A 25704-nucleotide genomic window follows, 5' to 3' on the forward strand; every position below is an offset into this window, starting at 1 on the left:
TAGCTCAAAGAGTTCATCAAATTGTTGGGGTGTCGCTCCAGTATCATGGTCCCCAAGTCAGACAGCTGGCTGACAGTGTATTTCACTGGCTCACTTCAAGGACATGCTCCACTTAAGAGCACAGCTGGTGCAGCCCATTTGCCAGCTCTGCTCTCTTGAGTGTGAACTTGGCAAGTTACTTTAGCTCTCTCTGTTTCCCTCCCCTGACGGGTAAACAGGACTAATAATAAAGTAAAGCATGTAACTGAAGGAGAAAAGGCAGTGGTGTGCTTTAGCTCAGTCTTAGTATGTGAAATTATGAAAATATACATTTTATAGCTTTCTCCCTATAAAGGGAAACGGAATCCAAATTAAATACTTTTCTAGTTATATAAACATCTATAGAAATGACAAAATGCTAAACAATGACAATGGATATTCTGGATATTTTATAGATAATTATACACTTAATTAACAATTAACAGGATTTTAATCCTACCCAGACCATGTAGTATAGTAGCCAATAACTATCTTAGTCTATGCATGCTGCTCTAACAAAAATAATATAACTTAGGTGCCTTAAAAGCAACGAACATTTATTTCTCACAGTTCTGGAGGCTGGGAAGTCTAAGATCACAGCACTGAAAGACCTGGTGCCTGGTGAGAGGGCCCACTCCCTTGTAGGCGGCTGTCTTTGGCAGTAATCTCACCTGAAGAAAGGGGGCGCTAGCTCTCTGGGGTCTGTCTTATAAGGACACTAATCTTCATGAGGGCTCTACCCTTGTGACCTAATCACCTTCCAAAGGCCTCACATCCCAATACCACCCTATTGGACATTAGGTTTCAACATATGAATTTTAGGGTGAGACAAATATTCAGTCCATAGCACAAAAATTCAAATATTCAAATTCTCTCTGCCACTCCCTAGCTGTGTGACTTTGAGCAAGCAACTTAACTTCTTTCAGCCTTTGTTTTTCCCTTGTAAATCCAGAGATACTCGCCAGACTATGTAATAAACTCTTAGCAACCTCGCAGGATTATTGAGAGAATTAAATGTGAAAATGCACATAAGTGTTTTACACAAAGCCAGTCACATACTACAGGCTGATCATGTTTTGGCCATTCTTATTAGCAACTGATAGCCATTTTGATAAGTATCTGTGGGATGAATGAAATATTTGACATCACATAAACCTCCCTGCCCATGCTGAGCGGGAATAAAAGCAGCAGCCACTGAAGTTCAGTGGCAAACAATCCCTCGTTTGAGGCACTACAGACCTAAAGAATTAAAGGTAGAAAAAAAAAAGTAAAGCTTCAAACAAAAATAATGGCTTGTTTTTACCTTGGGGAAGTGTGCAGAACGTAACTAAGAATGAATCATCAATGTTAGCATGGTATACTACAAAAGAAGATTCTTTTGAAAATGAAAAGTTTAGGCGATATGTGTGTAAAATTCAAGATATTTATGCTTCTTTCAATTATATTTAATTCTCACGTGGAAAGAAAGGTTAAGAGCGTATTAACTTCTATAGAAATTTTGAGGATAAAGAGCACATACTTATATGTAACTTTAAAACTCTTTTTTTTTTTCCAGGAATCCTTCCTCAATGCATCTCTAACCTTTCCTAATATAATCAGGCTCTTATAGCTTTGAATAAGTTGGCACTGATGAGACGGTAAACATGAAAGGCTTTGTAAATGGTAATGTTCGGTAAAAGAAGGGTAGCCCTTTGGCTGCAGATACACTGCTTACGTAGTGAATGAACTTGTAAACAAATGGAGGACAAGGAAAATGCTTTCTATTTCTTGTGTCCCACGAAGAACACTCAGTGCAGAGTTCCAAAGGGCACAGGCTCTTCTCAGATGCCTAGCGAATGGTTATGCAACAGTGAAAACTATAAAAATATAAAAGCAGAACAAAAGAATACACAACTGGCATTACTTTGAATAACGCCACTAAGCCTTTTACAGAGTAAAAAGATGTGCACCAAATTGTCAAATTGTGCTCTCAGGGCCAGAGAATCTAGGACGAGCTGACTGAGTTGCAAAAGCTGGCAGGGGTCTTGAGGAGACAGGCTTCTGCCTGTAGCACCAGCCTCAGAAGGAGGTCAACAGATTTCAGCTCTTACAAAGCACTTTAAGGCAGGCGCTCTCACCAAGGGACCCATAAGTCAGACCACATATCTGTTGGAAATTAAAATCAATACTCGCAATGGCACGTAGAGCAAATTCAGGCATTTTTCTGGAAAAAAATGCTTGATCGTCCTGGTGAATGCATTTAACACATTAAAACATTTGAATTCAGCCTTTGTCCTTCATGTTAACTGCATACAGAATATGGATCAATTGTCAAAATGAACTGCTTAATTTATTAAGGTAGATAGTTTTTCTCTACAAAAATAGAATGTTTGAGTCTTTAAAAGAGACAATAAAGAAAGGGCTGTGAGAAGACATAGTTATTATTAAGCATTATAGAAAGCCAAAGACTAAACTAAAAGTAAATTCTTACTTTGAAGGTAAAATTTTCCTGTTCACATCAGTCTTATCAGTAAGTCTCTGATATATATATATCAATTGGTATTTCTTTGTCAATGATTTGCTGAAGATCACGTAATCTCCATGAAATTTTATGTACTCTTTCTATATATATATATATATATATATATATATATATATATATATAATTGATTTTTTTTACAGAGAAGAAGAGAGAGGGATAGAGAGTTAGAAACATCGATGAGAGAGAAACATCGATCAGCTGGCTCCTGCACACTCCCTACTGGGGATGTGCCCGCAACCAAGGTACATGCCTTGACTGGAATCGAACTCCGCAGGCTGACGCTCTATCCATTGAGCCAAACTGGTTAGGGCTATGTACTCTTTCTTAAAGACATCTTCTCTTTCTTCCTTTCTTTTTAATTTTCATTTTTAAAAACAACTGAATAACTGTTTGGATAAATTTCCCGAGGTAGAAGTTTTAAATAGAAATTGGCATTTTTTGAGCAAGCAGGTTGATTCATCTACATTCAATTCACTATCACTTGAATTTATTTTCCTGTGAATTTTTAATCAATAAACTTTATTCTCTAGACCCTCCCTCTATGTTCAGTTTCTATAGTGCAGAGAGACAGATCAAAGATTCTTATACTTTCAAATTCAAAGTGATCAAAATGTTAAATTAAGATGTTAATTGATTTGCTTATATTTTCCAATCAACATACTTATACTTCACTAGATAATAGCAAAGTGTTTCAATGCAACTATATGTTATTATAAATATGAATTTATTTAGTTATTTATTACTACAGTATATGTTTATTACAAATATAAACTTATGTATTTAAAACTCTTTTTCATTTGAAACTTTCCTAAATATAAGATTATTTACTATTTGAAGAATTGTCGGAAGTTTTTTTAGTTTTAAATCAATAGCTAATAAAATGTGATATTTCTATTTACAAAAACATCCCAGAGTACTGATTTTGAATCTGATATGCTAACTGCTAATTCTCCTGTAGTCCAAGAACATAAGTTCATTTAAGTCTCAGTAAAACCGTGACTAATCATGTGTGCCACATTCTTTAGTCATAAGAAAAGAATCCTTTACAACGTAAATGAGCTTGTAATAAGTATCACAATGTACTGGCCTGACATCAGAAGTTCTATTTTCAACATAGGAATTCACTAGCTGACTTAGAAAGCAGCTAGTTAGATCCGTTTTGCACAGGGATCCTCTATCTCTATCCCCAACAAAATACAGATTTCCAAAAAACCTGGATAGTTTGTATTTTTTAACCTTTGTATTTCCACAAAGTTAATAGGCAGACTTTTATTAAATGAAATGATATATGTAATAGGGTGTTGGAATCTGTAATATCTTAATCATTATCAATGCAAATTTTTATCTTTTAGCAATTTTCTAATAAAATGTTACTTTACATTTTTTCTGTAATGATAAAGAAGTTACTACTACAACAATTCATTTAAATAACAATTATCTATTGTTGTTTACAAAAGGAAGGGCTAAAACTTAAAAGCAAAAAGGTGGAATTACCCAGTAAAATGTATCCAGATCAATGTTTATGTGCCTTTGAAGTTATATGTAAGCAAAAAAGAAAAAGGGGAGGTAGAAAAGTAATAAAAAAAAAATTTATACCTGTTAAAAGTAAAAAAAAGTGTAGCTTTCTTAAAAATAAAGAAACTCAGAAGAAAAACTGCCTTTTAAATTTACCCACTAAGAACAGCATGTCACAATACTAAATGAAATACCACAATATATTCAATTAATTATCATCCGAGCAAGCATCCTACTCACCCATCCAATAGACTTCCATCAGGGTTCTTCTGCAGTGAAGGCACTATGCTGTGCAAGACCAAAAAGTACCTGCTGCTTGATTACTGCTCTTGAGTAACTTTGAAGTTTGTCTTGTGACAAGAACTCAACAGATATTTATGGGCTAGAGAAGTACTTAAACAGCATTGCATGAGAACCAAAAAAGTCTTCCAGGAGTTCAGAGAGTCACTGTTGGCCCTGACAGGAAGCTGGAATTTGGATAGGGCTTAAACAAAGAAAAGAACTTTGACAGGCAAGATGACAGATGAAGGACTTGCTAGGTGGAGGGTTTAGCATCTGTAAAGGTGCAAAGAAGGAAGCTTTAAGTGTCCTGTGAACTCAAGGAAAGTAGGTCTAGCTGGATCAATGCCAGAAATGAAGTTGTGGACATGAGAGATGGTAAATAAACAAGAATTGTTTATTCATGTAAAAAAAGTGGACATTTTTAACCAATATTTTTCTATCATACACATCTTATTGGTTTCACATCTGCATAATACATGTGACCTAAAGCATAAGGTAAATGTTATCCAAATTAAATTCATGCCCATGGACTTTCTGTGACCTTAGCAAGAAGTCTGGGGACACTGAATGGGCAAACTTCAGACAGAAGTGTGAGGAGGACTGAGGGAGTGGCTTGTAACAAAAAGGACAAAATGCATAAACTCCCATTCACTCAAAAAAATCTTTGTGTGCCTAAACAGTGGTATTGTGCTAAGTGATTACCACTTAAATCACAGACACAGTCCCTAAGATCCCAACTGGGAAAAATGGGTTTGAGGGAAGCGCTTTTACTACTTTATCAAAGCAGCTAGGTCAGAGATCAAGTTTTAGGGCAAGGTCTCAGGTCTCAGGTATCTTATCTTTAGGGGGCATAAGCCTTCATTCTGGAGAATCATTGTGTCTAATGAGGTATATGATATGGTGCATGGTATGAATGTAAACACTACAACAAGAAGGGGAAAAATGGAAAGTCATGGTAGTAGCATAATTTAATTCCTGACTCTGAGAAGCAGAGAATGTGTTTAGGGAACCATAAGAATGACCATTGATGGCTCATGTCTCTGCTTTCTGCACTGCAGGCATTATGTACTTGGCCTAGATACAAAGTCATGAAATTTTTCCCTTTAAAGGTCTAACAGTAAATATTTTTGGTTTGTGAACCATAAGGTCTCTGCCTTTGTAGCATGAAAGCAGGACAATACATAAATTAATGAGCATGGCTGTATTTCAACAAAACTGTATGTATAGACACCCAAACTACATTTTATGTAATTTTCATGTGTCACAAAATATTATTCTTATTGTGATTTTTCCAACGATTTGAAAAATCATAGAAATTATCCTTAGCCCATAAAAAAGGCTTTGAGCCAGAGTTTGCTGGCCCCTGACTTAATATAGAGGAGGCTGGGTAACAGGGCAGAGGGAAGGAGAAAGCCTGGATCACTCTTCTGCAGATAATTCCTAATTTGGGATGAACATATTTTGAGTCCACAAACACTATTCAAGTGTATGCCCAACATGCTATATATGACCAAGTGCAACTTCCTGAGGCCAGGGCTGATGGTTCACCTGAGCTTCAAAAAGGGACAAGGGAACCATGAGAACCACAGCACAGTGATTTAGAAGAACTCCAGAGTAAGATCTTAAGAATTTGTATTCTATTAACTAATTTACGTCTAATGAGCAGATACAAATATTTGCTGGATTAACCTGCCCACTCAATGCCATTCATGATGTCAGTGATATCTGCTCTTTATCTACTACTCTTTTTTTTGGTTCCTTAGAATATTAAAATTGCTAATTATTATTATCATTGAACCCTTTCTATATACCAGGTACATTGCTAATATACTAACATAAATTTTCATTTCATCCTCACATCAGTCTTCTGAGGTAGGTATCGTTTATTTTTCCATTTTAGAGTTGGGAACACTGAGGCTCAAATGGGTCCTTAAATTTATTTTTTCTTCAGGAGTCTTCTAGATCCTCTTTCCTTATATTCTACACTTCCGTCCAAAGCAAATTCATTCACCCCAGTTGCCATTTATATGCTATTATTGCTTATGGTTTTATCAATATTAATAAAACAAATGCATAAATATCAGCTAATTATTCAGTGATTTTTTTTCACAGTGGATTTGCAATTAGCGATATTTCAGGAGTTTTACATGTCTTCTTTTTGCTTTTCTGGGTTTAAAAATTTGAAAACTGTAAGTAAAATAATAAATCACAGATTTTCAACCAGTGTGCTGCAGGAATTTTTAAATCATGCAATAATGGACTATTTAGTCATGGGCATTGACCTCTTTTCCCTTAGGGTGTCAAATAAAAAAAAATGACAACAGCCAATGCCCTGAATATATAGGTCATATACTATAATTGCATCTTATTGGTCATGTTGCAGAAAAAGAATGCTTCTGGTAGGTTAATTCTTGGAACCAGAAATCCTCATATACAAGTATAGGAGCCCAATTAAAAAATGTCATTTTGGAGCAAAAATGTTAGGTAATTTACTATTATCATTTTCTTTTTGTAAATAAATCAAAATAATACCCCCCTTTTTTTGCAGGCTGGCAAAACAAATAATTTTTGGTGTGCTGCAGAATTTTAGTAATTAATTTATGTGTGCCACGAGATGAAGAAGGTTGAACATCACTGCAGTAAATCAACAAAAAATATCTCAATATAAAACCACTCTGCATGAAATGAGAATGCACTGAAATTGGTCATCTGTTGTAAAAATAATCAGAGAAGTTTCTTATTACATTTGAGTGAACCAAAATATTTTATAACACCCATTCTGAAATTGACCTCATGTTAAAAATTATCTTCGCACAGTTAACAATAATTATCACCACATATAATTATTTGAGTACTTATTGTATTGTGCTTTAAAGGCACATAATTATTGTTAGTGTCCTTTCCTCATCCAAATCCTGAAATACAAATTAATTATAAAAATTAATTCCACTCAGATATTTTTCCTGCCAAAGCAACCTAAAAGTATATCTACATATTAGCCAAACTCAAAATTTATAGGTTAGAACAAGAAAAAGGACAAAAATAGAGCAGCTGGTGTATGTTTGAAAATACTAATCCTTATTAGGGCATCTCTCAGAAGATGAGTTACTATAGCCGCATTGAATCTCTATTAACAGTAGTGAATTCCTAAGCCAGACAGCACCAGTAAATAAAGGAACCCATGCTTACATTCATTTGATGGTTTTGCAGACTTGAGAATCATTTTTGGCACCATGATTTTGTGTCCAGGAAAACAAAGAACATGAAACATTACGTTCCTCAGGATGTTTTCTTGTGCTATTAAATGAATCAAATAAATGAGGCACAGAGAAGGAATTTAGACTTCAGCAAGGTAGTTTTCAGTTTCTGAAACTTCTGGAGGGGCACGGATTTTTTGCTTTGATTATAATCAGCAGAGCCAAGAACATTTTTCCTAGAGTATTCAGAGACCACCTTAGATTTCCAACCTACCACTTACTTTTGTAAAGGAGAAGAGAAGGCAGAGTTTCTTCACAAAGCAGCACTGGACTCAAAATACAGAGAATGTTTTGGTAAACTGAATTGCTTGTCAGGAGAAAAAAATAAGTCCTAGTGAAAATGTAAGACACTCATTTTCAAAGGTAAAGAAAGTACGAGGTCCAAGCTGATTTATTTTATGATTTGCTGTGTCTATATGACTTTTGGGAAGAAAATGAGAATAAAAGATTAGCAGAGGAAATTTAATATCTTGAAAATGTTCTTGGCATGAATATTGTCCAATGTGCATTTTAAAACAATTTCAACGTGCATTGAAATCAGCTTATTCAAGCACTATCCCTTTGGGTAAGTGTTGCAGTATAGTTTTATCAGTGTGCAGTATTCTTTCCTTGACAGTGGAATAAGGGCAATTTTGTTAGTTTCTCCCTATGATTTTTATCTTTTATCTTGAGAAGTTAGTGATATGCTTTGGAAGTTCATTAACTCTTATTAAGCGAGTGTGAAGTCAAGTAGCCACGAATCTCCCAAAACTTCCTGGAATACTTATATTTTTGCCTATATTATAATCTTCTTGGTGGCTAATGAACTCCATGTAGTTTTTAACTCTATTATGGACTTTCTGAAATGTTTCATTCATGTGACTATAATGAAAGAAGTGTTTAATTTAATTGAGATAAATTGCCAAGGCAAAAAAAAAGTCTTTTAGACCCATATTCTGAGTGAGAATAAGAAAGAGATCTGCTCATTGCTATGAGAAGAGGTAATATCAATAGGTCTGAGAGACGTAGAGAGCAGGAGACAGCTGTCGGGGATGGGGCGTTGAGGGCCTGGGTTGGGGTGGGTAATTGAACAAAAAAGCAAAAAACAAACAAACAAACAAAATACCCCAAAATCATGGATACTGTCAACAGCTTGGTGATTGCCAGGGGATATACTCATTGATTTTAGAGAGAAGATGGGAGAGAGAAAAAAACACAGATGTGAAAGAGAAACATTGATTGGTTGCCTCTCATGAGCGCCCCAACTGGGGATGGAACCCACAACCCAGGCAGGTGCCCCGACTGGAAATTAAATCCACAGCCCTTTGGTGTATGGGACCGTGCTCCAACCAACAGAGCCACCAAACCAGGGCTTTTCCCACTTCTTTTGGTAACGTACACAAATGGCATGAGGACTTTATGTTTGGCATTTTGCTTTATATTTTCTCATTTAGTTCTTTGGTTCCTGTTTATTTCAGTTGTGAATGATTTCCTTCCACCAGGTATGATAATACTAATTCTGAAATACCCACTGTGGCTGGTATAGTACTGGAGATAGTTATTCAATAATATAGGGTAAAATAAATCAAGCAGTAGCCAGTATAAAAGCTGATCATTTACATTTACAGATGTTTTCATTTTTTTGTTGTTAAACCTCATATAAGGATATTTTTCCCATTGATTCTTAGAGTGGAAGAAGGGGTGGGGGAGGAAAGAGAGAAAGAAACATCGATGGCAGAATGACACATCGATTGGCTGCATCCCACAAGCACCCCAACGGGGGGAGGGGGGGGATTGAATCTTTGAACCTGCAACCCAGGTTCGTGCCCTCCACTGGGAATTGAACCTGTGACCGTTCGGTGTGCAGGCCAATGTTCTGACCACTGAGCAACACCAGCCAGGGTTATATACATGTTTTCTTCATAAAAGCTAAAAGTCCTAGTCAGCAATCATAGTCTCACATGTATAGTGCTTATATGGTCTATTCTGAGATGACCTGTCTCTTGTATTGAGAAAGGATATCCAATTAAAATTAAAGAAATCTTTCAAGTGATTTTAGGATTGATTTGCCATATCCCAGGGGAATAAGCACATATTTTCAACATTTAATCAATGTGTTGTTCCCCGTGTCCTGGGAAGTCCTTCCTGGTTTAGTTTTTAATGCTCACCTCTTCAAGGAAGCCTCTCAAGACTGCGTGAGAGTGGATCGCACTCTTCTTTGGTTCCCTCTGTACCACTTTGATGCTTAGATAATTGCCCTTTTTGAACTGAAATATTTCCTTGTCATGTGCCTTATTATACTGTGATATCTTTGAGGGCAGGGATAATATCTAATTCAACCTTTTTAGTGCTCCTAGCTCTTAGCCAAATGCCTGGCATGGTGCCTATGGTGTACTAACAACATAGTTGTGCAGTAATGTTTTTTGAAGCTTATTTTAAACTCCCCCTTTTAGCCCAGTGGTTAAGAGCATGGGCTCTGGCATCAGGAATCCTGGGTTTAAATTCTGGCCCAATCACTTGCAATGGGACCTTGGGCAAGTTACCTAATACCTCTATGCCTCAGTTTCTTCAACTTCAAAATAGGAATAATAATAACAGTACTTCATACATTTGTTGTGACTAATAACGAAGTGAAATTGTAAGTACACACACATGCATGTATATAACTTAAGGGTGCATGGAGAAAGCTCTTGAAATGTAAACCTATTATTAATTTTATTCAGTTAGATTCAATTTATTCATGTATACTTACCATTCTATGATACTTATCATAATTGCCTTACACTTGTAGGTAATTACAAGGGTGTATTTAGGGATGACTCATCACAGATTTGTATACCCTTCTCAATAATGCCCTCATTTACAAGTGAGAAGGAGATTACCACTGCAGGAATATCATATAGTCAGCCTGTGAGTGAGGGACCAAATCCTCACAGTACATCAGGGTGGCCTTTAAACCTACTTAAGGTACAATCTCCTTCACATTCTAAAGCATAGCCCTAAGTTTACCCAGAACTTCACCAATTACAATATATTCCTGGATCAGGAGCTCTTTCTTCATTTCCCCTTTCCTTAACTACTGCACTTTTCAATCTAATACAGCTACTGTTTACTGAACAGGTGTTTAGCCATGTGCTTATTGCTTGAAGGCATTTACCAGAGTAGCAGGAGAGTCATTGTTTGGAAACTTGTCTGTTTATGTCATTCTCTTAGTTAAAATTTTTTTTGAAAAAGTGTTCCTACTTTCATTATAAATAAAAAGTGTGGTAAAGGTGGTTTTAAAATATTCATATTATTTATAATTGAAATATTCTATAAGAATATACATAAAATTAAAGAGCCCAGTAAATTGTGTGTGTGTATGTTTGTGTGTGTATATGCTCTTCAATTTGTTAATTATACTTTAGTTGATTTTGAACAAAGTCTCAAATATACTCCTTCAAGCAATCCTGTGGCTATAAAACAAAAGCCGAACAACTATGTCTTCTTTTTTTAAATCTCTTATTCTAAAAAGAGGAGAGAGAATCTGTAACCAAGGGTGACAAGGTGGATCCCAAAGAGGCTCACTATACCAGAAGCCCTTAAGTGAAGTTTTTCTTTTATATTAAACACTAGAGGCCCGGTGCACGAAATTTGTTCAGGGGGGGTGGGGTCCCCTCAGCCCAACCTGCACTCTCTCCAATCCGGGACCCCTTGGGAGGATGTCTGACTGCTGGTTTAGGGATCGGGCCTAAACCAGCAGTCTGACATCCGTCTCACAATCCTGGACTGCTGGCTCCTAATTGCTCACCTGCCTGCCTGCCTGTCACCCCTAACTGCACCCCCTGCTGGCCTGATCACCCCTCACTGCCTCTGCGTGCCAGCCTGATTGCCCCTAGCTGCTCCTCCTGCCGGCCTGGTTGCTCTTAACTTCTCCCCGCTGTCGACCAGGTCACCCCCAACTGCCCCCTCGCTGTTGGCCTGGTCGCTCCTAACTGCTCCCCCCCCCGCAGCCTGGTTGCCCCCAACAGCCCCCTGCCAGCCTGGTCACCCCACACAGCCTGCTGTTCAGTTGTTTGGTCGTTCCTCACTAACCCCCCTGCCGGCCTGGTCGTAGGTAGCCATCTTGTGAGATTGTGAGGGTCAATTTGCATATCACCTCTTTATTGTATAGGATAATTAAACATTTAAATTAAACATGATATGTACATTCTATTCCATAGAATACATACTTTGTATTAATATAGAGGATGTGGCAAAAGTAGGCTTATAGTTATGAGTACATGAAATGCAGTTTATACTTGTATTATTATTTATTATTTATTGTATTATTTTCCATAAGAACAACTATAAACCTACTTTTGCCCCACCCTGTATGTGTAATGCTGTTTTCCTCCTCTGAATCTTTGCTCAGTTGACACTATTAGAAAACATGTCTCATCTGTGCTCTTGGAGGGCCTCCTGAAAAGCCTCACCAGTTTGGAATTAATAGTTTTATTTTACAACAAGGGCATTTAAGTCAGTTTGTCTAATGTTTCTTAGAATTGAATAAAAAATAGTTTGTTTTTCTGGGATGATGGGCCTGGGGAAGACAGAGTTTAGGAAAAAAATTTTAAAAAAAAGATTCTAAGGATTTGTAGCCATTAAAACAGTGGTGTTGTTGAACGGAAGAGCTGAGCATTCAGGTGTGTGGGAATGCTGGCATGTTTACAGTGGGACATTCAAGAGGAGCTTTCTATGGGCATTTCGATGAGGGAATATTTCTTGGGTGAGGAGGAATCTAAAAGTACAGATCTGATGATCATTTGTAGAAGCTGAAGCAATAGAAAATAAGATTTCTTAGAATGAGAAATTCTGAATGTCACTGAATCTTCAGTGGACAGAGGAAATAGAATCATTGGCAGAGGAAAAAAATCACTTGTAGAAGATAGAAGAGGGGAAAAACCAGGCCATTCACTGAAACAAAGAACAACGATAATAGAGTTTTGCCACCACTTGTAATTTACTTTAGAAGCATCAGAACAGGTTATCAAATAAAAGGGAACATTACGATGTAGGAAAAGAAACATAAAATTTTATTATGTGGAGAGTTCACAGGAGGACATGAATCCAACCCACCCATTATATTAGCAAACTCATCTATACTAATAAAAGCCTATGTGGCCATCATGCCCTCGCGCCGTGATGCCCTCACGCCATAACAATCCATCACCAGGAGGCTGCATGTGCAGCGAGCCTTTGTACACGAGTGGGCTTGTGTGCAAGTGGAGCCGTGGAGGCGGGTCCCGGTGGGTCCCGGTGGCTCCAGCTCTGCGCAGCAAGGCCGAGGGTTCCCTGGCGTGGGGTCCCCTGGCTCCGGCCTACCTCTTTGGGGCAATCCATCGAGGAGCCCTGGATGGGTGTGCGAGGCCTACCTCTTTGGGGAGATAGATTGCAGAGTTCCCGCACTGTGAGAGGGCACAGGCCAGCCTGGGGAACCCCCCTCCAAAGTGCACAATTTTGTGCACCAGGCCTCTAGTATAATACAACAAAGGAAAAGAGTCCTAGAAAGATAAAGTCAAAGTTCACTCACTGAGTTACTTTGGAACAGAACTGTTTTGTTATCTTGGCTTTGTAATCTAATGTCCTTTGTGCTCCCATATATTGCAACCCAGTCTCCTACGGCAGGCAAAGTATTTCAGGTAAATTACTGGCAATAAAACTTTTGGGAAGGTAGGTATTTGCAATTCAACAATGAATGTAGCTGGAATAAGATTTAAATTCATAAAGCAAAAGGGCTGAGTGTTTCCATGACGATCCTTTGAATTTGTTACTTAAAAGCTGTGCCACCGGTATGGTTCCTATCTAAACATATTGCTGTGTTTTATTCTAAAAAAATATAATGGTACTCAATTAGTAACTGATAGAGGGGGAACTAACTACAGAAGAAGAATAAAAAGAGAAAGACTGTGGAAAGTTGGAGGGAGAAGATAAGCCATCTCCTAAACCTGCAGCTTCTCACACAGGAAGCATGGTTTCCTAAAATGACCACAGACCATTTCCATTTCATATATGTGATGGAGGATTTGGAAATTTGGTGCTAAAAGGCTCATCCACAGTCCACACTGTAAAGCATCATTACATCAAACCATCAACCAAGAAGCACCACCATAAAAATTAAAGCAAAACAAGGAAGAATGCCTCCTACTCCTAAGGAAGAATCCTGACCCTAAAGAAGATAAATGATTCCCCTTCACAAAAAACAGTTAGCTCATCTTAGTGGGCTGACACAGAGGCAGGTCTATCACAGAGATGCTAGCTAATCTAGCTTTGTCTGAAACGGTGGTTTTCAGAAAGACAAAACCTCTGTTTAGATAAGTAGGTGTATTATTAGTTCAATTTTTGAATGGCTCAAACTTTCCTATCTCTAATTTATATGTGAATCTGTCCAGTAGCATGCATAATTTTAAACAAGTACTTTCCAGGATGCTAAGTCAACCATAAAAAGGATTTCATGAAAGTTTTTTTCATATAAGTAGACTTTGTGGACAACACTTTTGCTGTTAAGGAACAAAAAATGGTACCAATGTTTATAACAGGAGAGACAGGTGCTGATAATTGAAATCAGTTCAATATTTATCTTACCTTTCGTTTTCCATAGTACTGACTGAGCATAGCAATGAATTGTTAGTATGTCTAACCAAATGTTATATAATCTTAGGCAGTTTTTTCTATTTTATAATACAGAAATAACCATCTTCCTGTTTACTTTTTTCCTAAATACCTTGAGGACAGAAAGCTTTTAAGATTTATAAGCAGTAGAAAAAACATTTGAAACTCAATTTGTATTAAAACATTATTCTTTGCACAAATCCTCTGACCCATTTTTCTAAAGTAAAGATAACTGCAGGGTTTTCACTTGCATTGAAAATTTAACAATTACAGTTCAATTTTTATGTTCATACAGTGCCATAAAAACTATATTTCAAGTTGCACAACTGACCTTCTTTTCTATAAAAATATAGATAGGGCCTAAATTATAAGTAATTGTATTGCGGAACATTTTGAAAAGGAAAATCCTGTTGCTTTTCTTGCATATAAATCAATTTGGATCTTAAACACTTCTTTGCATTTCCTTGCATATTTATAAACATGACCTCAACTTTCCTTTAATTTAAAGAAACATATCTGACCACATGACAGGTTGACAATTATACTTGCTTAGACAACTGTATAGAAAAAAACAAACAAAACACATACCTGTAACAGATTTCCAGAGACAGAAAAAGAAACTTCCTTTGCAAAGAAGAATCACTACACTCTACGAACCCATCAACAATCCACAGCACGAAGATCCATTCTGGTCTCTCCAGCAAGACCGTGATATGCTTAAGCTGCATTCCCTTCACTCACCTGTTTGGCTTAGTTGGGATGTGCTTCTACTCCGTCGAGACACTATGGCGACCACCTTGGCGCTCAGGCTGGACCTCCGTTTCTTCCCACCTGCTCCTACGGTCCCCACGGCTGTGTCCGACTGGCTGCCATCATTATGCTCCAGTGTGTACATCTCTCCACTCACACTGGTGCTCTTCGTGATGGCTCTTCCTGAAGTCCCCATCCGTCTGCCTTGCATTTTAGGGGTAAATGAACTATATTTACAAAGTAAAAACATATATGCATCCATAAATTACAGGTCAGCATTATTGAGACTCTAAATCTAATTTATTTTGAAATAACCCAGGCACATTTTTAGGGGCCAAGCCAGTTGAGCAGTAGTCCTACAGCTAGGCATCCTTTAAGATCACATCACTGCCCCCAAATATTTACTAAATGTAGCTTCAAACAGTATAACAGAAGAAGCTATAAACTTTTCAAAAGAGAAAAAGAAATGCAACCATAGTATCTATGTTAGGTAAATGCTACTGACCAATTTTGTAAATAGTTGCTATTTATTTTCAGTTAATACTATTTACTATTAACTATTTAAATCAACCCAGCACATTTTTATACATTGCTGAGGAAAAAATTTTGTTAAAAATGGACACTGAATTTGCCACATGACAAGGTTTAAAAAATGAAAACAGTATCTGTTCTAGTTTTCCTCTTGGATTTCAACGAGCAGAATCTCTTTGCTAGTTGAGGCTTAATGAGTCCAGGAAAGACTGCAAACGAGGCAAAAGATTGCATTTCCCTTTTCCTTCCTTGTCCCCCGATGCTCCATCTCCTCCACACAAACTTCATCTCATTTTTCGATTTTCGCCCCTCAAATCCACATGCTGTAGGCTGAGACTTTCCTTTTTGTTGTTCTTTTCTATCAAACTTTAATTGTCTGTGTCCCCAGTCTGTACTAGTTTATTTGAATTATATTCCTGTACTTTTCTCCCAGATGAATAAATTACGGTTGAGAATTTCAGGAACCATGGAAGGTCAGTGGGTAAAATAAAGAAAAAATCCTCTCTACCTGCCAAAGTTAATGTATGCTTCTGAGTTGGAGAGAGGTAGGGCAGCGAAGTGGGGAGCCAAGGATGTTAGGATACTTTGAACCTTACAGATTAATGTTGCATCTGCAGCGCTTATTCAGCTAGCCTGGCCTTTTTGGTTCAATAAAGACCTGGCTTGATATATTTGAAAGGACCTCTTAATTTTATGCTATCTCAAAATATTTTCAAACATTGGTTTACACAACCCTTGCCCACCATATCAATTTTTTATTTCCTGACTTGATCTACAAAACACATCATGATGTAATGTAACATTTTCACAGCGATACCATTTAATAGGTTGAAATAAATACTAATATGATTAGAAATGATAAAACAAAGTTTTATCTTGGGATCATGTGACATATTTGTGTTCACATATATAATGAGTGTTTAAGTAGCAAGAGAAATTGGTGTAGACTGAGTTCAGAAAGGTGGGAGGGCAATACTACTGTGAAATGTTGTACAATGTTCTTTAGGTTATAGAGAAGCTTAAAAGTAGAGAAAAATGTCTCCTATAATATTTATATCATGAACATTTATTCAAAACGAGGTAGGAAGATTAAAAAATTTTATATGGATATTTAACCATAGCAGTGAAATGTTCTGCAATGTTGACAAGTAAAAATCCTGAACAACAAAAAAGGGAAATCTCTATATAGTAAGAGGTTACCATTCTTAGGGGGAGGGGGAAGGGAGTTGAATTAAGAAGTTATATTAAAATGATTTTGTGAATAAACAAGATACATTTTTTTCCTCAAAAATTAAAAAAAATTTGTTTAAAATAATTCTTATATGATCCAAGGCCAGTACAGATGCAATCAAATAAATAATTTGTACACAGAAACATAAAAATATTTTGGGCATAAAAATAAAACATAAAAACATTTTAAATAAAATATTTAGTTAAAAATTTTAGAAGGAAATAATGCTTGACAGTGTTTTAAAAATGAGGGTGAACCTCTTCGCAGTGATTTGATCAATTATTATAGTTTCATATAATTACACTAGAGGCCCGGTGCATGGATTCGTGCACCGGTGGTGTCTCTTGGCCTGGCCTGCGTACTCTCACAATCTGGGACCCCTCGGGGGATGTTGGACTGCCGGTTTCAGCCCAAACCCCACAGGACAGGCCAAGGGACCTGACTGCATATAAGATCTTCACTAAATCTCTTCCTTCCCTCCCCCTACCCCTTTCCCTCTGAGATTCATCAGTCTGTTCCATGTTTCCATGCTTGTGTGTTGAGCAGCGGTTCTCAACCTGTGGGTTGTGACCATCAGAAAACACATATAGCATATCAGATGTTTACATTATGATTCATAACAGTAGCAAAATTACAGTTATGAAGTAGCAACGAAAATAATTTTATGGTTGGGGGTCACCACAACATGAGGAACTGTATTAAAGGGTCACAGCATTAGGAAGGTTGAGAACCACTGGTTGAGTGTCTGCCCCTTGGTGGTCAGTGCATGTCATAGCTACTGGTGGAACAGTCACTTAGGCTTTTATATATATAGATGGTAGTTTCCAAAGGATACATTTCCATGAACTCTGACTAGTGCCAACTACCAGAAAGTCAATCAACCACATAACTCTCTAAAGAATGCCAAGAAGAAGATGCAGAATTCAAGAAGTAACCAAATAACATGGAGAACTTTGCCCAAAAGAATGTTCTTTCCTAAGGTACTTTGATCATACCCCTTCAGAGAATTCTTGAGTCTGGATACTGTCACTTCCTCACTATCATTTTCAGTTGTAATATAACACCTCTTTATATGTGCCTACCCCGGTCATAAATTTATAGATCTATTTTGACCTGCCACTCCCATCAGCTTCGAGTCTCCCTTTCCAAGTTTCTCTCCACACCGTTAGGTCCCACCTAGGATTGAGTATCAGTTGCTGCTGTTTTTACTACTGCACCACACTGGACACATCTGCTGAATGGCTCTGGGCAGCCTAGACTTGGCTCGGCTTTGGTTCCATAAAGGCTGGGTGATCTCTCACACTAGTCAGGAATTTTGAGGGAGAGGTTTTCTTAGGTACTTTCTTGAACATATGATAAACAACTGGGTACAAAAACTAATTTACATTCATCAATTTCTCTGCACTACTCATTGTAGTATTAGGGCTTCAAAGAAATAGGTACTATTTCCCACAGGAATACCTCAGAGAGGTGCAGGACTCAGTATTAGTGTTTGAATTTATTCTTCTTTCCAAGGTGGTTGACCAAGCATCAGAGAGGAAGTACAGGGCCTTACTCCTTGGAAAAAGGACAGCTGGGGACATAACCCATTTTCTTTCATTTGTTAGACTGAATTGAAAAATTGATAGAATTGAAGTGCTTCAAGTTAATGGTATAAGTATAATTAGTTGCAAAAGTAAATTTTGTTTGATATAAAACTAATTAATTTAATCATTATAATCATTACTTACATTATAATGCTTATTGAGTACTAGCTGTATGTCCAGCAATGTGCCAAATTTTGTAGGAAGTATAATTTGAAAATGTAAACAAGGAAATATAACATGGAATTATAAAATATAAACCAAAAAATAATTACCCTACACATAATAAGAGAGATTTTTGAAAATCTGAAAAATGATCTCAGAGTATGTTCAGTCAGGAAGGCAAGAGTTTTATGATCACAGATGATGCCAAATCAGTCAGACTTCACAGAGAAAGACATGATTCCACCTGAACGCCAGAGGGACTATTTCACAAATTCTCTCTGGAGCCTGCAGTTGGTCTTATTTATTTCTTATCAATTTGGCTGATGGGCAACACAGGGAAACTATGCCTACTGTTTCCTTTCTGTACTTCCCTGGGGCACACAACTAAGTTTCAGATGGGGGAAGATTAACTTAAAATTCCTTGGGAAACTGGGCTTCACAGATTTTAACATTTAAACTATTTCCAATGTCAAAATTACCTTTTCTATTTTGTTCTTTAACTATATTACTAGTTTTAAAAAATAGGCAGGTTTGCAGAGTCAAAAACAAAAATAACAACAAAAAACCTATGAGCTTTAAGCAAAGAGAGACCTAGATTTAAGTGACAGCAGCATCATGTGCTATTTGTGGCTCCAGATGTTTGTAAAATCTCAGCTATCTCACCTGTATAATAAAGAGAAACTCCTACTTGAATTGAAAATCATATTTGTAAAATATATTCAATTATAAAATAGTAACTATTAGCATTATTATTATAGCCCCAGTACCATACTGTCCATGAAATTTTAATTACTTGTGATGTAGTGATAATTCTTCTAGGGTGTCGAAATTATTTTCTATCAATTGTAGGATGTAAAGGCCTTATCTTTAAGGTTTATTTTGTTTTGTTTTGTTTTTTGCTTGTCAGCAACCTGTATTGGACATGCCTCCCAGTCACACTGCTCCCATTTGAATAAAAAGGGCCACAGGCATTTGTTCCTGTTCAGCTTGATGTAGTGGTACCCTGTGGCCTTGGCCATAGCTGATTGGACTAAGAACTGGCATCTGAGTGGAAAGCAGCCTCTGAGGGCAGGCTGGCAGCCTACACACTGTCCTGGCATGGGCACTGCGATAACAGGATGCTCTTTATGATCACTAACTACTCCCTTACCCGTAGGCCCATCCATTCTTCCTCCTTATATTCCAACATCCTGAGATCCCAGAATCTCTTTGTCTGTCTTGGCTGGAATCTGCCTTTACCCCTAACATTATTTTTCCTTTCTCCAGCTTCCATTCCTCTTGACAAGAATGGCCCTTTCTCTGCTAGAGCACCTTCCTTCCCAATTTTATGGTCCTGAGGTCCCTTCATCTTCTCCATCACTGCCCCGATAGCTATTTTCTCAAGTACCTTACATTTCACTGCTGGTCTAAGATCCAATTCTCTTTGCCCTGTCCTGGCATTTGCCCTCTAACTTGAGAGCAATTCTCCAGGGACACGGTTGCTTTTTATATCTACAGTATGTTCTTAGGTATTATTTTCATTGTAAACATTACCCTTTAAGTGAGGAAATTTTAAGATGCCAAGAAAATAGTAACATATTATGAACTATTTCCAGCAATGTGGTAGATGATGTTTCTGAAAATCCTTTCACTCTCAAATGCCTAGAAATGATGGGAAAATTACAAGCAATACATATTGAAATACAAACCTAAGTTCATGAGAAAGGCAAGGGAATAGAAAACAGATTGTTAAGTGGGTGATGAATGTCTTGGGAGGTTTTGCAGATGAGAAATTTAGAGCAAGCCCAATACGGAGTTAGAATTGAAACCCCTGTGTGAGCTAAGACTCTTAAGAACAAAGAAAAATGGGGACCGCAGTCTAAGCCCCAATGGACCCTCACCAGTGGCATTTCTAAATCAAATATTTCAGGAAAACGGAGAATGCTTCCAAAATGAATTTCTAAGACACATAACGAGACTAGAAAATATATAAGTCAATCTAAATTATTAAAATTTAACATCAAATAATGGGAGAAAGAAAACAATACATAATTAAAACACTAGAAAAAATATATAACATATGGAGGGATGGTAGCAGAGAATGGAGGTAATCATTAACTTTACATTTATTATTTAACTAAACATATGTACATTTGAAACACTAAATTAGGCACTAAAATCATAGAAATAGTATAATTTCCAGAATAATAGAAGGGGAAAATGAAATAAAAATAATTTAAAAAAAACAATCAAGAAGAGGAAAAATAAACTAATAAAAATGGAAAATATCTTAAGATACTAGAAATAAATTGAAATATATACTCAATAAAAAATGCAGTGATTAGATAGCCAATTACATAATAGAGGTTGTCAGGATTAAGAAACAAACAAAAAGCCTAAATCCACCTACACACTGTTTACAAGAGACATTAACTAACACAGATGGCCACACAAAGGTTGAAAGTAAAAGGATATGAACAGTTAGAATGAACGTTAAAAAAACACACACAAAACTTATGTTCTCCTATAAAACAAACTAGATTTTAAAGCCAAAAAAATATTACTAGAGATCAAAAGATTCACTACACAATAATAAAAGGGTTAAATTACGAGGCTCTCCCATTTTTTGCAAGGAAGAACCTCATCAAGAAAAGCTACTCACTTGTCCCAAGAGCTCTGTAACTGGCCATTATCAAGACTGTCGTTTTACTTATATTCATAGGTTAAGCAGTATTCCATATATGTTATGGATATGGCATGGTATATGGTATATAAATAAATATGGTATAGTAATTTCACCATAAAGATAGTCTTTCTAAAAATGTTTTTATCGATTTCAAAGAGAGGAAAGGAGAAGGAGATAGGGATAGAAACATCAATGGTAGAGTCACTGATCAGCTGCCTCCTGCATGCCCCCTACTGGAGATCAAGTCTGCAACCCCAGCATGAACCCTGACATGGAATTGAACCTTGTTTGACCTCCTGGTTCATGGGTCTACACTCAACCACAGAGACACACCAGCTGGGCAAAAGTAGTCTTTTTAAAGAGCACATGGCATACTCTTTCCATCTCTTTAGCTTTAAACTAGTCACAGGAAATAATAGTGGTGATGACTCAATCTTGGACTACTTAAACTAATAAGATGCTATGAAAAAAAGCCAGTAGAAAATCACTAAAACGTATTTTATTTCTTAGATAGTCAATATCCACTATCTCTCACTGTATTCTGGTTCATTCTGTCTCCTATCATCAAATTTTCATGTTATTTTCCTCTTTCTTTTTAGTACCCTTATAGATTTCAATAGACTTTGTTTTCCCATAGTACAACAGACAAGTATACAAAATTAAGTGTGGATAGCTCTAAGAAAAGTTCCCACTTTATCACTTATTCAAAGATTATTTTAAATGTCTTGCTGAATTGAAGACACTATTGCAAAATAAGTGGCATTTGAAATTTTCTGTACTATTTCAAAAATATAATTGCCATATCAAGATTAACTTTCCAGAAGATGTTAACTTATGCATTTATTCTCTATCATAATTTAAATTATTAAATAATTTTACTTACGTTTTTAAATCCCCAGATAAATATAAACATACATTCTTCAGCATATGCTTACTAATGATGCCTACTGACATCAAATGCAAACTTCTAGTAAATTTATGACTGTAAGATTACTAATTGTATAGAAGATAACTTTTCTTACAAATGTTTTCACATATAGGATTTTTATGATTTCATGACTTACATTTAAGTCTTTTATCCATTTTGAGTTTATTGTTGTGTATGTTGTAAGTTGGTGGTCTAATGTCACTCTTTTGCATGTACCTGTCCAATGTTCCCAACACCATTTATTAAAGAGACTGTCTTTACTCCATTGTATACTCTTGCCTCCAATGTCAAATATTAATGGAGCATAATGGTTTGGGTGGATTTCTGGGGTCTCTATTCTGTTCCACTGGCATGTTTTTGTGCCAGATCCGGGCTGTTTTGATTACAGTGGCTTTGTAGTATAACTTGTTCTCTGGTGTTGTGATCCCTCCAACTTTGTTCCTCTTTCTCAAGACTGCTGCAGCTATTTGGGGTGTTTTTTGTTCCATATAAATATTTGGAGTGTTTGTGCTAGATCTGTGACTTATGCTGTTGGTATTTTAATTGGGAATGCACTAACTCTATAGATTGCTTCAGGTAGCATGGACATTTTAATGATGTTAATTCTACCAATCCATGAACATGTTATATTCTTCCGCTTGTTCATATCTTTTTCTATCTCTTTTTTTTTTTATTGTCCTGTAGTTTTCTGCTTGTAAGTCTTTTACCTCCTTGGTTAAGTTTATTCCTAAGTATGTTAACTTATTGGTTAAGTATATTCCTTAGTATCTTTATTTAGGAGGGAGGGAAGTAGGAAGAGATTAATCAAATAACATATGCTTATATGCATTACCACGGACACAAACAATAATGCAGTGAAGGGGGTGGGAACAGAGTGGAGGGGATTAATGGAGGAAAAAAGGGGACATCTGTAATACTCTTAATGATAGATAAATTTAAAAAATGCTTTCATATCTTTCAAACTAAGAATGTAGACAACAAAGATAATTGCTTTTGAAGATATTCTTTCAAAGGGGGATGATAAAAAAAAACACACAAAATTATTGGCACCAAACTTCCTCTTCAAGTTTGTTTATTAAAATCCACCTAGCTATAGAAAGCCAACCTTATAGATCTTGGAGAACATATATTACAAATGTGAATGCTGTGGTAAAACTGTTGTTTTTTGTGTGTGTTTTTCTTTTAAATACATTTTATTGATTTCAGAGAGGAAGGGAGAGGGAGAGAGATAGAAACATCAATGATGAGAGAGAATCATTGATTGGCTGCCTCCTGCATGCCCCCCACTGGGGATCGAGCCTGCAACCCAGGCATGTGCCCTTAACTGAAATTGAACCTGGAATCCTTTGGTCCCCAGGCCAACGCTCTATCCACTGAGCAAAACTGGCCAGGGTGAAAATTGTATTTTGACAAGCTTCTAAAATTGTGTCCCATCTGAGAGAAATTATAGGTTTAAGCTTACAACTTGCTTTTAAAACTTGATTTTGTATAAAACATCTGAAATAAGTTTTCCTAGAAAGAAATCAGTGTATGATAAAGATGAAAAAAATGTTTTCAGAGATACACCATGAAAATTCAGCTACTTCTTGGATGAACATCATCTTTAGATATAAAAGTAAACATAGAGAATTCAGAAACTCAACATATTCTTTCTGGATTCTATTATATGTATATTTTTATTATAAATTATGGCATATCTTATATACTGTGCATATTTTGTAGTTTGATGGGAAAATATCCTTTGAGGAATATTTTAGCCAAAACTAAATTAAAATTGTAAGGCATATGTAACAGAAAACTGAAAAAGAACCTCAAATCTTTATTGGTACTTAGTATTTTGAAGTATCATGTTGATTTTATATTGTAAGAATCATCCTAGCCATTAAGTTTTAAATAGTTTTTAGTCCATGACTATTTTTTAGAATAACTTAATTCATTATATCTACAAAAGGTTATTTACCTTAATACAAACATTATGGTGTATTTTTTCTACTATAGTTTCCTTGTATATATAAACTTTGAAAACACGAGATATGCTTTAGACTATTTGGAATGAACTACTTAGAATACATGTACAGGGTGGGATGTCCTTTTTCAACTCACACAGAACCTATGGTGTAGTTAGTGGTATCCCTCAGTGGACAAGATATTTGTTGCATAATCATCTCAAACACAAAAGATTTAGGATATGACCCAAGAATCCCTAATATTCTTTAAAAATGGTATTTTAGAGATTGATCATCCAAATATATTTATATTTTCCAATCTACACACATCTAATAAGTGCTTAATTTTATTTGTACCCAAACTGGCCTTTTGAAGCTGACTTCATAGTCTCATATGTTTTAGGAAGAAGGATGATGATTATCTAAAACAAATTTTCTGAAATTGCACTCAAGAATATTATATAAATGTCCTTATGAAAAAAGCATTCAAGAATGAAATAACTTTGGTATATATTAGAATAAACAAAGATAAACCTTAAAAACAATAATGTGTACTGTGATTCATTAATAGGAAAATGCAGTAAGCAGTGTTTGGAAAATACGATATACGTTATACGGGTCTATACATTATACAGAGGGTTGTGCACTACTCATTGCAGATGTGCTTATCTCGACACTTTCTCAGTTCATAATATACGTGGATAGCGGAAATCAAAACCATATATGGTATTGTCAGTACCTACAAATTATGGTTTTATTTAATACAAATGAAATCATGTCATATGTAGTCCTTTATGAGAATACAGTGCAGTTGGTTGACTTTTAGGTTATTAAACATTGTCTTTGGTAAATTCTATAATGTACTCTAAATCTTCCTACTGATGTCCAGAGTAAAATTCACCCAAGGCAATGTACAATAAAACATTTCTTGTGTCATAGGATGATTTGAGCAAAGACACGCTGGGAGCCAGAATATAAAAATACATTTTAACCTCTTAACTAGATTATAATCTCCTTGAGTATGTGGCTTAGATATGATACTTTAATGTAGTCTTGGCAAATAATGAAGTCCTTACATATTATAGGAACTCAAAGGTTTCCTACTACTTACTATGACATATAAATACATTCTATCATAATTGATCAGACTTGTTCATCTTTTAACCATGAATAGATATAAAAGTAAACATAGAGAGTTCAGACACTCAACTAAAACGACAGAAAGAAATACTGAGAAGCAGTGATATATTGACAACCATCATTCCTCACAATGTTACCTATGAGAACAGGGCCTGCAACCCTCATTGCACTTCAGTGAGACACAGCATTTTTTCAGTGATGTTACTTTGTTCTGTTCTGTTTTGTTTTCCTTTTCATTCCAAACCCTCCTCTTAGATTTTTATCCACAGGGTTGATGGTGGATACAAAATCATCGTGTGTGTGTGTGTGTGTGTGTGTGTGTGTGTGTGTATACACATGGGTGTGCCCATGAAGACATTTTAAGGAGAAGAATGTATGCAAAAAAATAACTCAATTCTGATTTCAGGATTAAGATGCACCTCTTCTCATATTTCATTCCTTCTTCTCTGTTCATCCTAAGTATTCTAGGAAATCAAATATGGACAACATTTGGAAAATCACTGACTAAAGTAACAAGAAAAGTATCTTATTAGCTTAAGTGGAAACTTGTTTAGCCATTAGCT

The 25704-nt window shown here is 36.2% G+C and overlaps 1 protein-coding gene across 49 annotated transcripts in view; it reads right to left on the reverse strand.

Moving 5' to 3' along the window:
- The window catches only part of RIMS1 (regulating synaptic membrane exocytosis 1), a 413878-nt gene that overhangs the window by 41363 nt on the left and 346811 nt on the right, over positions 1-25704 (reverse strand). For 38 of the 49 annotated variants that reach the window (XM_070418243.1, XM_070418247.1, XM_070418292.1 and 35 more), the window contains one exon: positions 14944-15179. The exons of the other annotated variants lie outside the window; for them this stretch is intronic. In XM_070418243.1, coding sequence (XP_070274344.1) covers positions 14944-15179 — 236 coding nt within the window. The remainder of the gene's footprint in view (positions 1-14943; positions 15180-25704) is intronic. 49 annotated transcript variants of the gene reach the window in all.

The sequence above is a fragment of the Myotis yumanensis genome, unplaced genomic scaffold, assembly GCF_028538775.1.
Source record: "Myotis yumanensis isolate MYYU_CA2020_CCGP unplaced genomic scaffold, mMyoYum1.0.hap1 SCAF_6, whole genome shotgun sequence".
NCBI classification, from domain to species: Eukaryota; Metazoa; Chordata; class Mammalia; order Chiroptera; family Vespertilionidae; genus Myotis; species Myotis yumanensis.